Source organism: Neophocaena asiaeorientalis, unplaced genomic scaffold (genome assembly GCF_003031525.2).
Source record: "Neophocaena asiaeorientalis asiaeorientalis breed wild unplaced genomic scaffold, Neophocaena_asiaeorientalis_V1.1 scaffold19, whole genome shotgun sequence".
Lineage (NCBI taxonomy): Eukaryota > Metazoa > Chordata > Mammalia > Artiodactyla > Phocoenidae > Neophocaena > Neophocaena asiaeorientalis.
In genome coordinates this window covers 6,897,415-6,912,802 of record NW_020173388.1, presented here as the reverse complement: position 1 = coordinate 6,912,802, position 15,388 = coordinate 6,897,415, and the positions used below count along the sequence as shown (strand labels likewise).

The following is a 15,388-nucleotide window of genomic DNA, read 5'->3' as shown; positions in this document are numbered from 1 at the left end:
CCCAAAAAAAAAAAAAAAAAAAAAAAAATGTAAAGATAGGAATACTGAGGCACAGAGAGGGTAAGTAACTTTACCCAAGTCCACACAGCTAATAAGTACTGGAACTAGGTTTGAACTCACACCATCTGACTCCAGAGTGTATGCTCCCAAGCAGTACACAATATTGACTCTCAAGGTGGCAGGGTCCCCTCAGAGTCCCAGAAGTGCAGGAATGAAAAACCGAGGAAATAGAAAGGGTCACAGAGTTATACAGGTAAACCCCTACCTCTGAGGCACCATTCAAAATATTCTAGAATGAGGAGCACAGATGTCCTCTGTAAAATCACCACAGAACACTGCAACCTGTTTAAGAGAATATAAAATTGAGGTTGAAAATCAGGAGAAACTTGAGATGTAGTCCAGAGGAAATAGGTTTTTGTTTCAAAATGGTTTCAGGCTGTGGATTTTTATCTAGCCAAATAGGAAAAGAAAATAATATTGTTTAAAATAGGAGTAAGTGAAAACAAGATCAAAAAGCAGAAATGAGTTCTAAGAAGTAAACCATTTTACACCTAATACTAGAAAAATGTGCACTCTCACGGCCCTGACTTCTAAAGAGAAGAAAAAAAAAAAGAACAGAAAGAGAAAGGACCCACCAGAAGTATGCAGAACAAAATGTGTTAATATGTTAATACAGCTCATCTCTCAGTGTTGGGATTATTTGGGACGGGTGAGTAGGGAGAAGTAGTATAAATTATGTATCAGGGAAAAAACCGCCATTATTTTCTTATCCAAAGAAGCCGGCAAAGCATCTGTTGTGCCTCTACAGAGACAGAAATGCAGATTGCGATTCTGAGCCCCTGGGCTCAAAACTAGTGTGGCCAGTTCTCTGGCCCCTCAGAGCTGTCCCCTCTTTCCCCCCACCTCCTACTCAGCATTTGCCTTCAATGTCACTTCTTCACAGCTACCTTCCCTCTCTCAGAATCCTGTGTGTCTCTTCATACAACTAATCACAATTTGTAATAACTTCCTTATTTGTGACTATTTAACACCTGTCTTCCCACTGGACCACAGGTTGGCAAATGACAGTCCATGGGCCAAATGTGGCCCACCAACTGTTTTTGTAAATAAAGTTTTATTGGAACACAGCTGCGATCACTCATTTACTTATGGTAGCTACTTTCACAGTACGACAGCAGAGTTGTATAGCTGCGACAGAGATATCATGGCCCACAAAGCCCAAAATATTAACCATTGAGCCCTTTACCAACAAGCTTGTCAACCCCTACACTAGACCATAAACTCTATGAGGACAGGGTTGTGACTGACTGGTCTCCTAGGACCATGCAGAACATCTGGCATACAAAAGCACTTACTAAATTTGCTGACTGAATAAACTTGGTAAACAGGGTAAGCAGTATGTGCCACTCGCTGTTCAGAGAACCTCACGTCTCTGTATCCATCGACTCCACTGTCCGCCACCAAGGCAGTCCCACTTACTGTCCCCATGCCACTCATGCAAGAACAGAGGGAACCTGCTCGGGCTCACTCAGCCAGTAAAGGCAGCGCCAGGACTCAAGCCCAGGCCATTCAGGTCCAGAGCCTGAGCTCCTGACCACAAGTCAGAGAAGATGGTCTTCTCATTCATACTTTTAGTAATTCCTTAGCTGCAGACGTAGAGACTGCGCAGAGGGCCGCTGCTTCTGAGAGTGTCCTCTTTGGCTGCTGGCCATCACACATCACCTAACCACGGGCGGGCAATACCCAGAGGGGCTATGGATGCCGCCCGTCCTGCTCAGAGAGCACACACATCACCTGGTCCCATCCAGCAACACTGACGCTCTCCCTCCAGATAAGTCACACACTCAGACTCACTATCCCCATTTCATAAGTGAGGGAAATGAAGTTAATGGAGGTTAAGTAACTGGCCAAGGTCAAGTGTTAGTATGAGGCAGAGGTCAGCTGTGAACCCACAATCTTAATACCACACGACTCCAACTCCTGGCTCAACAATGCTCCTCTGCCCTCCTCCAGGCTTCCACAGGAAGGCAGTTAAAGGGCATTTTCATTCTGCGCCAGGATAGCACGTCATTTCCATGCCTTATACGATACTGGGGAGAGAGAAACAACTCTGGAAAAAACCTCAACGTGACTTCACTGAATGATGTAACGCGGAAGCAAAACTGTCTGCAACTGAAGAAAGATGACCCTGGGATACATAATGATCCCAAGTCATCATAGGAAGGACAGTAAACAGCAGCTAGAGCCTCTGGCTTGTAAAACAACTCTCTTTGTGGCTAGACACAGCATAACAAAGTCCTCAGGCAGAGATGACATTTCAACTCAAAAGGAGAGGGGCTTCCCTGGTGGCGCAGTGGTTGAGAGTCCACCTGCCGATGCGGCGGACATGGGTTCGTGCCCCGGTCCGGGAAGATCCCACATGCCACGGTGCGGCTGGGCCCGTGAGCCATGGCCGCCGAGCCTGCGTGTCCGTGAGAGGCCCGGGTCCCCAAAAAAAAAAAAAAAAAAAAAAAAGGAGAACAAAGAGCTGGGTCTGTCTTCTAGCAGAAGGTGGAGGAGGAAGTATTTACCCCAGTCCCTGACTTCAGTGACCTGGAACCAAGAACCTCACTCCCAACCCAGTGTTCTGCAAAGGCACCAAGCTGCCTCCTCGACGATGAGGTCTCTTAAGCTCCTACTTTACCCAAAGGTACCCTTCTCATCGTTTCCCTGAAAGGCAGCATTGGTGTCACAGGGTCCTGGCAAAGCCCCAGGTCAAAGAGGCCAAGTCCTCAAATTTAACTAATAGGGTGATTTCAAGTACTTCCCTCATCCCCCTCTCTAGTTCGAGCTCAAGGTCTCCATCAGTGAAAAACCAGGACAGCAGTATCCCCACCTCACAGTGTGGAATCCCTGCCCTTGCATCGGTACTGCACTACCAGAGATATTTTAGTCTAATGTACTGAAACCACCCTGTAATGTATTGATTATGAAACAAAATATAAAATTCTGTGCTCTCTTCTCCCCTCCCCAGACAGGATGGCAAGGGGAGAAAAGAGAGGTAGCAGGAGGTCTTCACAGCGGTACTGCTCAAAGCGTTATTGCTCTGCCCGGGAGCAAAGTTCAGAAACTGAAAACATGTACAATGAATGGACCGGGTAAGTTTGCACCTGTAGAGTTTAGTAATAAAACAACTGGACCTGGTGTTTTAAGCAACTTTGAGGGTTTCTATTCCATTTTGCAATTAATGTTCTATTGTATTTTACAAAAGTATTAGTCTGTGACAGATTGAAAATAAAAATAAAACTGGTCCTTCCCTACAGACTTTGAAAATAATTGCCAACAGCAAAACAGTTAAATGAAATTGAGCTTGTTTTCTGAAATGTGTGAATAGCTGCTCAAGCTCACTCCTAATATGAGAAAGGCAAACTAAAAATATACCAAGACGCCATTTTCTCCCCCACTGGCAAAGATAAAAAAGCTTTTGGAGAGCACCCGACTTTGGCAAGGCTGTGGGCTACGAGAGTCACACATATTGAGAGTGGAGGGCAATCTGGCAGTTACAAATGCATCAAAGTTACAAATGCAGATCCATTTCTAGGAAGTCAGCTGACAAGATACACCCCAAAGTATGCAAAATGATGCAGGGACAAAGTTGTTCCCTGCAGCCTTGTTTGTAAAAAAACCGAGGACTGGAACACTACCTTCAAGCCCATCAGTTGGGGGCTAGTTAAGTGAATTCAATATGTTCAGGCAACTGAATACTCTGCGGCCATAAAAAAAGAATGAGGACGCTCTGTACTTACTAGCACAGACCCAACCCCAAGATACAAAAAGCAAAGGGCAGATCAAGACTGTTCAGTATATGCTACAAGCACTGTTTGTGTTTTTAAAAACTAGGAGAGAAATATGAACATTCTTGCTTGGGTATGCATAAGATACCTCTGAAGAGAAGCAGAAGAAACAGCAAATACTGCTGGATACCAGAGACAAGAATTGGATGGTGGGTATAATTGCAACATACATCCTTTTGTACAATCTAAAATTTCTACCATGTAACTCATATTCACCTTTTCAAAAACTTTCTTTAAAAATTCTTTTAAAAAAGGAAGAAACTGAGCTTAGTTGCCTCACGTGTTTTTGTTAGGAATACCTAACTGTACACCAGATAACACAAGAGGGTATGTTTATGCTTATCAGATGACTGAAAATCGTTTACCACATGATGTGCCCTCATTACCAGGAAAGGAAAAACACAGTATCCTGACTGATGATTACAGAAGCTTTGCCACACACCCTCAGTCCTGCGTCTTCCAACAACATCTCAGTCGGAAATCACGGCTTCTTCCTCCTTTTGTCCGCTCCACGCACTTCCCCTCCCCGGGCTTGTCTCAGATTGGAAGCCACAGTGAGCTTACAACATGCTAGCTTACCTTCTCAGCACCGCTCACCAGGAGGAATGGCTCTCATACAGACCCAGAGACCTAAACTCACCTGCCCAATGCCACAAAAGTGACAAAGTGGCAGGATCAAGATTGGAACCCGGGACCTCGGATCCCGAGATCAGGGCTCTTTCCACTACAGCCTTTGGACTCCTTTGCTAGTGGGAAGGAGGGGGCTCTAGAAGAAAACTGCAATAAAATGGCCACGCACCGGGCTAAGAGCTAGACACAAATGATTCCACTTACGCCCCACAATGCCCCAGGGAGGGAAGTTCTCTCATCACCCACATGCCATGGATGAGAAGCAGAGTCTCTGAGAGGGTGGATGATGGCCAGCTCTCACATCCAACCAACCGGATCCCATCCACATGCTGACCTGCCTCGGGAGGAAGCTCGCCAGCCTGCAATCTGCAAACCAGTTTAACAGGGCTCCTCCAAGAGCCAGTTAGGTGAACCACCATAAAGAACCTCTTATCTGAGCCGATGTCTCCCGAACTACAGACCATGAATGCCCAAGGGAGGGGAGATAATCTTAGGTGGCACGAATATGAACATTTTTAACTTTAGCAACTACGCTTTTGATACGTATTTTAAAAGCGCATAACCAGCTCATCAAACCCGTTACTTCACAGATGTCATAGCACAGAATGAGGCCAAATTAAAAGAAGCTGAACAGATTTAAGGACAACTACTAAATAAATAAGTTCAGGTGGTTCTGAGATATAATGAAAACCGTGGAGGACAACAAACTGACACTTGAGAATCACTGGTCTAAGGAAGTGGATCCAGTCCATGGCTTTTCTCTAGAGGAAGAGAAGCTTGGGAATACCCCAGCACACAATACACAAGAGTTCTAAACGTCACTTTATTTGTATGTATTTTATTTTCATCCGCCCTCCACTCTCCACACCAGCCGGCCTCTCTCAGATGGATGAGGCAGGACCCCAGTTACCAAAGCATCCTGAAAACCTGTATCTAAATGACAGTGTCCTGTGGTGGCTTAACCTTGGGTTGACCACAGGCCTAGTTTGCCCTGAATAGCTCTGATTACACCTATAGATCAATGAGTATCAAATAATTAGTTTGAGCATGCCCCCTCTCACTTTAAGTGTCTGACCTGGGGAAGAAATTGGAGAGCTGACTGGGAGAGATGTGACCTCATTCTAGCCCTTCACACTCAAGAAACAGTGAGAAGGGACACCCACTTTCCCAGCACCCGCAGTCAGAACCGCACCATCTGATGAATTTTGCCTCTGCTCTTGCCCAACCTCCTTCCCCAATCCTATTTTTCCCAAAATGCCCACTAAATGTAGATGGCAGGTCAAAATGAAAGGATCCCATTGGCTCCTGCAATACCAACAGCTCTGTGCTTTGAACAAACTGAAGGAAAATGTTCATTCGCTGAAAGAGAATTATGAAAAAGTAATATGCGTGAGGGCATCACAGCTCACAAAACGCTTCCGCAGGCAAGATATCCTTTGATTCTCAAAAAAAAAAAGCAGTGAGGAGGGTAATTCATCATGCCATTTTGTGTCGTAAAGAGATGGGGAAACAGGCCCTGAGATTTACCAAGCAGGATTTTAAACCCCAAACTGCTCCACTTTAGAGCTGTATGGAAAAAAGAAATTGTTTTCCTTTTCTCCCTAGGGTCTTAAGTGTGCTCCCCAAACCAGGAGCACCTGGTCACGAGAGAGGATGCTAGAAAGGCAAAATCTCAGCCCCACTCCTGACCTACTGAATCAGAATCTGCATTTTAACGAGATCCCCAGGTAACTCCTGCAGACAAGACAATGTGAGGAGGGATTTCCCTGGCGGTCCAAGAGTCACGACTCCATGCTTCCACTGCAGGGGGCACAGGTTTGACCCCTGGCCAGGGAACTAAGATCCCGCGTGCTGCACGGCATGACAGGGGGGAAAAAAAAAAAAAAAAGACAAGACAATTTGAGGAGCACTGCTTTACTGCAAGGCAATCCTTCCATTCTCCCATGCTACATCTCTTCATTCATTTATCCAATAATTACTTACTGTGAATCGACCACACTGTGCTGAATGCTGGGAAATCCCCAGTGAATAAGATAAACGTAGCTCCTGCCCTCGTGGGGTTGCCAGTCTAACACAGTGGTTTTTTTTCAACCTTGGGTGCTGATCAGAATCAAGGGTGGCACTTAAGGAAAAAATGAAGGTGCCTAAAACCCACTGCAGACCTACCTACACCTCCATACAGTCAGAAACTGAGGCTGAAGCCCTAGATGCTGCTTATCAGACAAGCTCCAATTCATGCAACTACCATGGAGAACGATTTGACAACAATACCTAGGGAAGCTGCGGTTGAGCATATCCTAAGAGCAGCATTTCCACTTCCTGGACTATATCCTGGAGAAATGGAGGCATGTGTGCAAAGAAGACAGGAACAAGAACATTCACTGCAGCACTGTTTCCAGACAGAATATTCTGGAAACTATCCAACTGTCCCTAAATAAGGGAATGAATAAGTAAACCATGGTGAAGTCAAAAAATACTGTTAAGGAGCTCTTAGAATGAATAAATAGAAAATAAATCGATGTATATGTGTCAACATATTCTCTAATATAATTGAGTGAAAAGATAGTCACAAAGGCTATACAGTTTTACACACACAGATATACTGCTTACGGATTCATAAATAGAAGTATAAAGACATGCATGGTAAACACATACCATCTTCAGGAAAATGGTCAGTTCTAGGAGGAGGGGATAGGAAAGAGATAGGGGTGGTTAGTGGTTTTTTTAAGGTAGCATATCTAAAAAATGATCTTAACCAAATATGATTAAAGTATAAGTCCGTTAAATCTGAAGGGTTGGCGCTTGGGTATATAACATATATTAAACTACATTCTTTTTTTCCATACTTTTTTGGGTGCTAATGTTTTGTGATTTAACTTCTTTAAAATTACTTTCAAAAGCTTCACAGGGGCTGTGATATATAGCCAGGGTTGGGAATCCCTGTTATAGGAATATAAAGCAATAAAACTCTACTATTTAATATCAGGAAATACATCTACAGAATGGCAACGATCTATAGCTCTTGAAGTTAAATTACTACCTTAAATAATTTTATATAGATTTAAAAAAACCTTTCACATGGAAGATAATTTCTATAGGCTATATATGTTTTTTAGGAGGCCAAGGTTATTACCCAAGGCAAGCAACATTTCTCAAACTGTGATCCTTAGCTCACCTGCAACAGAAGGAAGTGGGAGTGAGAAGAGGAGGGAATATTTATTAAAATGCAGATTCCATGTTTCCTGCCTTAGACCTACTTAATCAAAATCTCTGAGGGAAGAAGCCCAGAGGCTGAATTTTTAATAAAAGAATGCACCTGTGGGCACAATTCTTTCGTACACCGAAGAACCACTCAAGTATATTTTTTAAGTTAATGTTACTCATATTTTTAAAACCATACGTGTCTGCATTCAATAAGGTGACATTCATCATACTCTGAAAATTAAAATAAAGCACAGGGAATGTTTTCTAAATACTTGAGATCATAATTCCACAAGTACATTCAAGCAGATCCTGATAAAAACTGGTTTCCTGCACAGTGTATCTAACCTGAAGGACAAAGAAATGTATTTCAGGAAGAAGAACATAACTTCACGTTGCCTTTCTAAAAGAACTTCAAAAAGCAACTGGGTAAACAAAGCTCCACAGGTCCAGCCTTGCTGCTGCTATTCTCACGGGAAGAGGCCCCAGACACGATTTTCACCAAAGCCAAATTCGATTAAACAAGGCATGAACGATGTAACTTGAACTGAGGCCTGGCTGGCACAGTAAAAGATTCCAAATTTCCTCTCAACACTCAAGACTATCTTCTCCATTCTAGTCTATAATCCTTTTGCTACATTTTCCCCACCTTGTTATCATGTCCTCAGCCTATCTTCCATTCCATCCTTATCTTGCTTGACTTTTTCTTTGGTCTCCCTGAGGCTCCCCTTCATTTTCCTTTTCCCTACGTGCAGACAAAACCAACACCGCAATCCTGACCTTCAAGCCCTAGAAAACTGCTCTCGAGCCCCTGGATTTGAGCCCCTGGATTTAAAACAACCCAGGGCTTCCCTGGGGGCGCAGCGGTTAAGAATCCACCTGCCAATGCAGGGGTTTGAGCTCTGGGCCGGGAAGATCCCACATGCTATGGAGCATCTAAGCCCGTGTGCCACAACTACTGAGCCTGAGCACCACAGCTACTGAAGCCTGCACACCTAGAGCCCGTGCTCTGCAACAAGGGAAGCCGCCGCAATGAGAAGCCCATGCACCACAACGAAAAGTAGCCCCCGCTCTCAGCAACTAGAGAAAGCCCGTGTGCAGCAACAAGGACCCAACACAGCCAAAAATAAATAAATAAAAATTAAAAAAAAAAAAAATAATAAAACAACCCAGCACAAGGACTTCTCTCGAGGTCCAGTGGTTAGGACTCGGCGTTCCCACCGCCAGGAGCCCAGGTTCAATCCCTGGTCAGGGAACTAAGATCCCACAAGCTGTGTGGTGCGGCTGAAAAAGAAAAAAGAAAAGAAAAAAGAGAAAAAAAAAAAAAAGCAGCACAAAGGGTAGCGGGGGGATAAATTAGGAGTTTGGGGTTAACATATACACACTACTGTATATAAAACAGATCACCAAGAAGGACCTACTGTGTAGCACAGGGAACTCTACTCAATATCTTGTAACAACCTATAATGGAAAAGAATCTAAAAAACAATATATATATATATATGTGTGTATAACTGAATCATTTGGCTGTACACCTGAAATTGACACAACATTGTAAATCAACTATACCTCAATAAAAAGTTTTTTCTTAAATAAAAATAAAAACAACCCAGCAGGGACGAAGGGAGAGAGTGGCATGGACATATGTAACACTACCGTAAAATAGATAGCTAGTGGGAAGCAGCCGCATAGCACAGGGAGATCAGCTGGGTGCTTTGTGACCACCTAGAGGGGTGGGATAGGGAGGGTGGGAGGGAGACGCAAGAGGGAGGAGATATGGGGATATAAGAGTATGTATAGCTGATTCACTTTGTTATACAGCAGAAACTAACACACCATTGTAAAGCAATTATACTCCAATAAAGATGTTAAAAAAAATTAATAATAAAAGAAAGAAAAGAACAACCCAGCAGGGCTTCCCTGGTGGCGCAGTGGTTGAGAGTCTGCCTGCCAATGCAGGGGACACGGGTTCGAGCCCTGGTCCAGGAAGATCCCACATGCCGCGGACCAACTAGGCCCGTGAGCCACAACTACTGAGCCTGCGCGTCCGGAGCCTGTGCTCCGCAACGAGAGGCTGCGACAGTGAGAGGCCCGCGCACCGCGATGAAGAGTGGCCCCCACTCGCCGCAACTAGAGAAAGCCCTCGCACAGAAACGAAGATGCAACGCAGCAAAAATAAATAAATTAATAAACTCCTACCCCCAACATCTTCTTAAAAAAAAAAAAAACCCAGCAAAATAAACACATGAAAAGATGTTCAGCCTCACTAGAAAACAAGAAATTGCAAATTTTAAACCACAAAGATATCATTTCACACCCATCAGACTGGCAAAACATTAAGTCTAACAACACTGAGTGTCTGCAAGCATGTGGAGCAACTGAAACTCCCAAACCTGCTGGCTGGAATGCAAATTGGAGAGAAATAAGGCAATATATTAGAGTCAAAGATGCCCATTTCCTTTGACCCAGCCATTTCCCTTCTAGGTATGCACCACAGAGAAACTCTAAACAGATGCACAGGGAGACAGGTTCAAAACTGACAGGTTCATGGCACACACACACACAATTCTAATCCAACAATAAAATGAATTAATATATTGTAGCACATTCATGTGATGGAATATTATACAGCAGCTAAAATAACCCAGAATTACATGTATTTGCATGGATAAACCTCAAAATCATTATTTAAACAAAAGCAAACAAATTGTTCAGCATTACAAACATGAGAAAGCAATACTCAAACCTGGTTTATGAAGACCTACATATCTAGTAAAGGTATAAAAACATGTGATAAACACCAAATTCAGAATAGTGGCCATTGTCTTGGGGGAAGGGAATGAGATGGGGAAAGGTTCACTTGTAATATTTTATTTCTTCACAGGATGGAAGATACTGGGTGTTCACTCTTATCAGTCTCCATATTTTTCTGTATGCCTGAAATTTATCACCACCTAGAAAAAGGGTCCCAAGTCTGAGCTACTTGAAAGCATTTGGGGGTTCTGAGAGTGGAATCAGGACTTGATGGGGACTTCCCTGGCGGTCCGGTGGCTGAGACTCCGCACTCCCAACTCAGGGGGCCCGGCTTTGATCCCTGATCAGGGAGCTAGATCCCGCGTGCCGCAACCAAGACCAGGCGCAGCCAAATAAATACTTTTTTTTTTTTTTTTTAAAGAATTTGATGGGCAGGAGGAAGGGTGAACCTACAAATGGAAAGCTCAGAACCAACAGGGTTCCCCTCTCACTCTTCAAACTACCCATGGCAAATAATCATTCTCAGAATTGTGGTAAAATTCCACGTACAGGACCTACGACATCCCCAAAATTCGAAGCCACAATCCCAGAACAGAAATATTCCAAAAAGCCTTTAGTGCCGGGGTTGGTTGCTGACACAGAATTTATTTGCCTCAAGAAACGTTTTTGCTGGTTCATTTTGGGGTGGCCTATTCTCTTTAAAGATCAGCAAGGCCTTTCAAACCCTTAGACTAGCATTTGGTTCCACCACAACTGAAGGCTTATTGTAAGAAGTTACATTAAAATATTTAGGCCAGAAAAGTTAACTATACTAAAAGACACCATTTTTTAATGTCTCTCCCAATCGATTTGCTTTGGGCTGGCTCCGTGGGTAGGCCAGAGATAAAACCACCAAGAGATACCTTTCTGATGATACCACAGAATTAAATACCATCATAAAACCTCAACTCATTCAAACTAACTAGACAGACTGGGGCAGCGGGGAGAGGGAGGGGGAAGATGTGAACTAGACAATCTTCTCTTAATTGCTCAAGAGAATCAAAACTGAAAATTACTTTCAGTTACAACCCAAACACACCAAAATTCCACATTAATGAAAAATAAATAAATAGGTTTTATTGTTTGGGTGAACTGGAACACACATAGTTGATATCCAGAAAATGGTATCACATTAATTCTAACTAAATATTGTCATTCAGCTTTGTTTTCCCTTACGAGTCCAAGAAAAACAAAGAAGAATCTGTAGACCTAATTGTCAGGTCCTAACCCAACACAAACTCCTCCATATTAGATCTGAGAGGCCAGAAGAACAGAGTTTTTCTTTAAACATTAACCCATGCCACCTCAGGCTGCAATTTCTAAATCTGACAAGTATCAGTGGAGACGCTCACACATGACCTTAACCTCTCCGAGCTGACATATTAAACTCAACTTATGATTTCCAATTATCTTTGACAACGGGAAGGAGTAACAGTAATAGAGGAAGAAGCAAGTTATCTCTTCCAAATTTTGAGATTTACATATTTTTAAATAACTTAAAAATGTTTTTTCAACTATTCTCAAAACACTGGCCTCAAATAAGTAACTGACTTACCAACATAAAGTGATCTCTATAAAAATCCTCTAGCGTTGTTACAAATGTTTACTAATTTTACTTCCCCTTCATATCAAGGTGACTTCATCTATGTACAAGAATTCAAATCTGGCACTCACAGTGCTGTCCAATAATATCCTGGGGTTGTTCAATGAATGCTGAAATGGTAATATCTGGTAGATTCAATACAGTTTTAAACAAAGTAGTTAGCCACTCAAGTAAAGACTCCAGAAACTACTACTCACTAAGAAGTTTCTGACAACCAAAAAAATATATATCAGTTTTACAAGCTGAGGAAAAAACTAAGGTCCCAAGAAATATAACAATTTGTCCAGAGGCACCATTAGACTCAGGCTTAGCTGGAGAGACACTCAATGGCACAGATTCCAGTTCTAAGTTACGCTGACTATAATCATGTTCTCATACCAAATAAAAAAAATAGTCAAACTTGAGTCAAATGCAAATTATATTACAGAAACATCCTGCTGTGTTCATCAGTCCACTGAATCGCTTCTGAGATTTTGTTCAACCTTTAACCCTGTGGATACCACACTGCATTGAAATTGTTTCATCTTTACCAATGTTTTACCCACAAGATAAGAAACCACTGAGCTCCTTGGGGACAGGGACTCACCTCATTCAATTAAGTACCTGCACATAATATGTGCCAACACTAACATAAAGGTCCTCAACAGATGGCCATTTTCAGGAACAAAATGTAATCTATTTGATACACAGCATTTCTTCCATGGCACAATTTACAGCGCTATTAACAAGTGAAATTAAGATTTGATGATTTAGGCCAATTTGCATCAGTACCAGTCACATTTCTAGAGGGCACATTTGGTTTCTCCTAACAAATGCTTCCTCTTTAGAAAATTCCTCAGGCTCTTCAAACAGAAAATCTACCCCCAAAAAACCTTCCATTTGTAGGGCCATAAAAATATGTAGGAAGTTAAATCCACTGGTCTGGACAAAAGTCACAAGATTATCAACAAGGAACATTTCCTTATGCTTGGTAGCGGCTAGTACATTTTAAAAATTACAACACACCAGCCAAACAAGCTTTACTATCTCTGAACCAGACACGCTGTGTGGCTAAGCTGACAAGCCCTAAGCAAGTTGATCAAGAATCACTATGGCAGGAATTCACATGAAGTGAAATTAAAACAAATGGGAACTCACATTAAACTGCCAATGGAATATAAAACTTCAGTGGGGTAGGGGACAAGTCGGGGGATGTGAATATTTTCCACAACCCCTGTATCTAAAACTGGCACAAGAAGTGTGGGGAAAAGAGAAGGTGTTTATTTTTCAATCACACAAAGGATTTGCTACAAGGTTTTTCCTGCTCTGCTGGGTCCTTTCTTGTCCGCTGGATGAAACAAATCCACTTCTCAATGCTAGGTCGGTTTGTACAAGTCTTACCTAGAAGGATGATATCTTTTAACACTCTTTCTGGACACACATCAGCTGTTTAAAATAAGCCAAATGACCTGCTTAAAAAAAAACAAACCTGCCACTCATTCTAACTACGACTCAGACCAGCTGGGACCAAATGGAGTTGGGAGTGGGAAGGATCAGTAAGAGCCCCAGAGAGAAATGGAACAGTGAGGAGAGACCCATAGAAAACCTACCTGGAAACAATGCATCATCAAGTGAAGAATCTAAAGAGAAGTCCAATGAAAAACGTATGTTTGATCAAGCGAAAAGACAGCAGTCTCCTCATCACGGAGCCTCCTCTGTGGGAAGCAAGACTGGGAGGGGCCACGATGACCTGAGCAGCCTTTTATAAGGGGCGGAGTTAAGGATTCCCGTCCCAGCCTCCCTATAATGCAGTCAGCTTGGTTTGCATAAATGAACATGTGGGTTATCTTAGTGGCTGCTTCCATCAGGTACAAGAAGACATCAAACCCATTGTCCTTTAAACCACTGAAGATGACATAGTAACGAGAAAGATGATGTTGATAACAACTAACACTCACTGAGTACTTGCTACATACTAGGCTCAGTAACTCATTTAATACAACAGTCCCACGAGGTAGGAACCATTATCATCCCCTTCTTATAGATAAGGAAAGTAGTAGAGAGAGCAACTTGTTCAAGGATGAAAAGCCAGTATATGTTAGAAGCAGGTCACTGAACCCAGGAAGTCTGACTTTAGAGCCCAAGCTCTTCATATCACTTACTCCAGGCACAGTGTCCATATAGAAACTAGAAACGTAAGACTCCCTAGTTATGAATTATTGGTTCCTCACCTCACCTGGGTGATGACCCTAAATTTGGGGCCTTTTTAGGGACTCCATATGAGGTGCCAACTTTCCAGACACAGTGCTAGCCCGCTCCTCTCATGTCCTCCCTGCAGCTTGCCTCCCTGGCCAAGTTTCACTGGAAACAGGTTGTGACATTCTACTCAGGTGTGCCAAGAAGCCCCAACTGCACTGAGGGCCAAAAAAAAAAAAAAAGCAGGGGACTGACTTCATCTTGGGACATGCTAGCTCTCAAGTTTCCAGCCTGCTTCAATACAGAGAGGTGTCGCCACACACAAGCAGGACAGGAACACCACCAAGAGCTTCACTGCCCTGTAAGCCCGAGGCCACCCCAGCAGGCACGAAAGAGAGTATTGGAGATGCTCTGGTTTCAGAGTTCCCCTCAGGAGCTGGTCTTAGCAGACAGAGAGATGGAGAGGAAAGGCATCATCTTTTCACTGCACCAAGCGACATTAATGCCACTCGACAGGAAGGAGCAGAAGACCTGTCTCTGTGTGGAGAAGGAAGGAAGAGAGGAAATGTAAACGTGCCAGGAGCCACTCACCACATCTGGTCCTACACCAGTACCTTTGCAGCTATCACTCTGGGAAGGCGCAGCAACTGCTCTGCCGACCACAGCGGTAGCCGCGTCCAACGGTGCTGAAAACTGAAGCCAGCACCAGTGGGTCTTGGTTCCACCCCTGAGCTAACACATGGCTCCTTAATGCTCCTTTCCCATGTGTTAATCTTGCAACAGAATGTTGGACAGAAGATTTATAAAGCTGGGTGATGGGGGAAGGGCAGCCAGATCACCTTACTCCCAGGCTTCTCAATCAAGCCTCCTCAGATTCCCTTTAGTGGCCTGTATTATTAGCTTCAAGGGAGGTTCCCCCAAACTGGCATTAAAAGAGCATGTGTTCCACTCAGCTGGGGGGAGGGGAGACTTGATGCGGGGGAGGGGAGACTTGATGCAGGGCAGGGGAACCCTGGAGAGCTAAGGCAAAGCACACACTCTCTCATCCTGCACAGGAAGGCAATGCCTTACTCCAGGGGGCGAGCTGTGCTCTCCAAGGCTCTCACAAGTAGAGGTACCAGCAGGATGCACCCTGGGGACCCAAGGGCTGGAG

At 43.5% G+C, this 15,388-nt stretch overlaps 1 protein-coding gene across 2 annotated transcripts in view; it reads right to left on the bottom strand.

Moving 5' to 3' along the window:
* Positions 1–13,707, bottom strand: part of USP46 (ubiquitin specific peptidase 46) — a 58,592-nt gene extending 44,885 nt beyond the window's left edge. For both annotated transcript variants that reach the window (XM_024746628.1, XM_024746627.1), the window contains exon 1: positions 13,650–13,707. In XM_024746628.1, the coding sequence (XP_024602396.1) occupies positions 13,650–13,667 (18 nt within the window). In that variant the 5' untranslated portion in view covers positions 13,668–13,707. The remainder of the gene's footprint in view (positions 1–13,649) is intronic.
* Between the last annotated feature and the right edge of the window lie 1,681 nt (positions 13,708–15,388).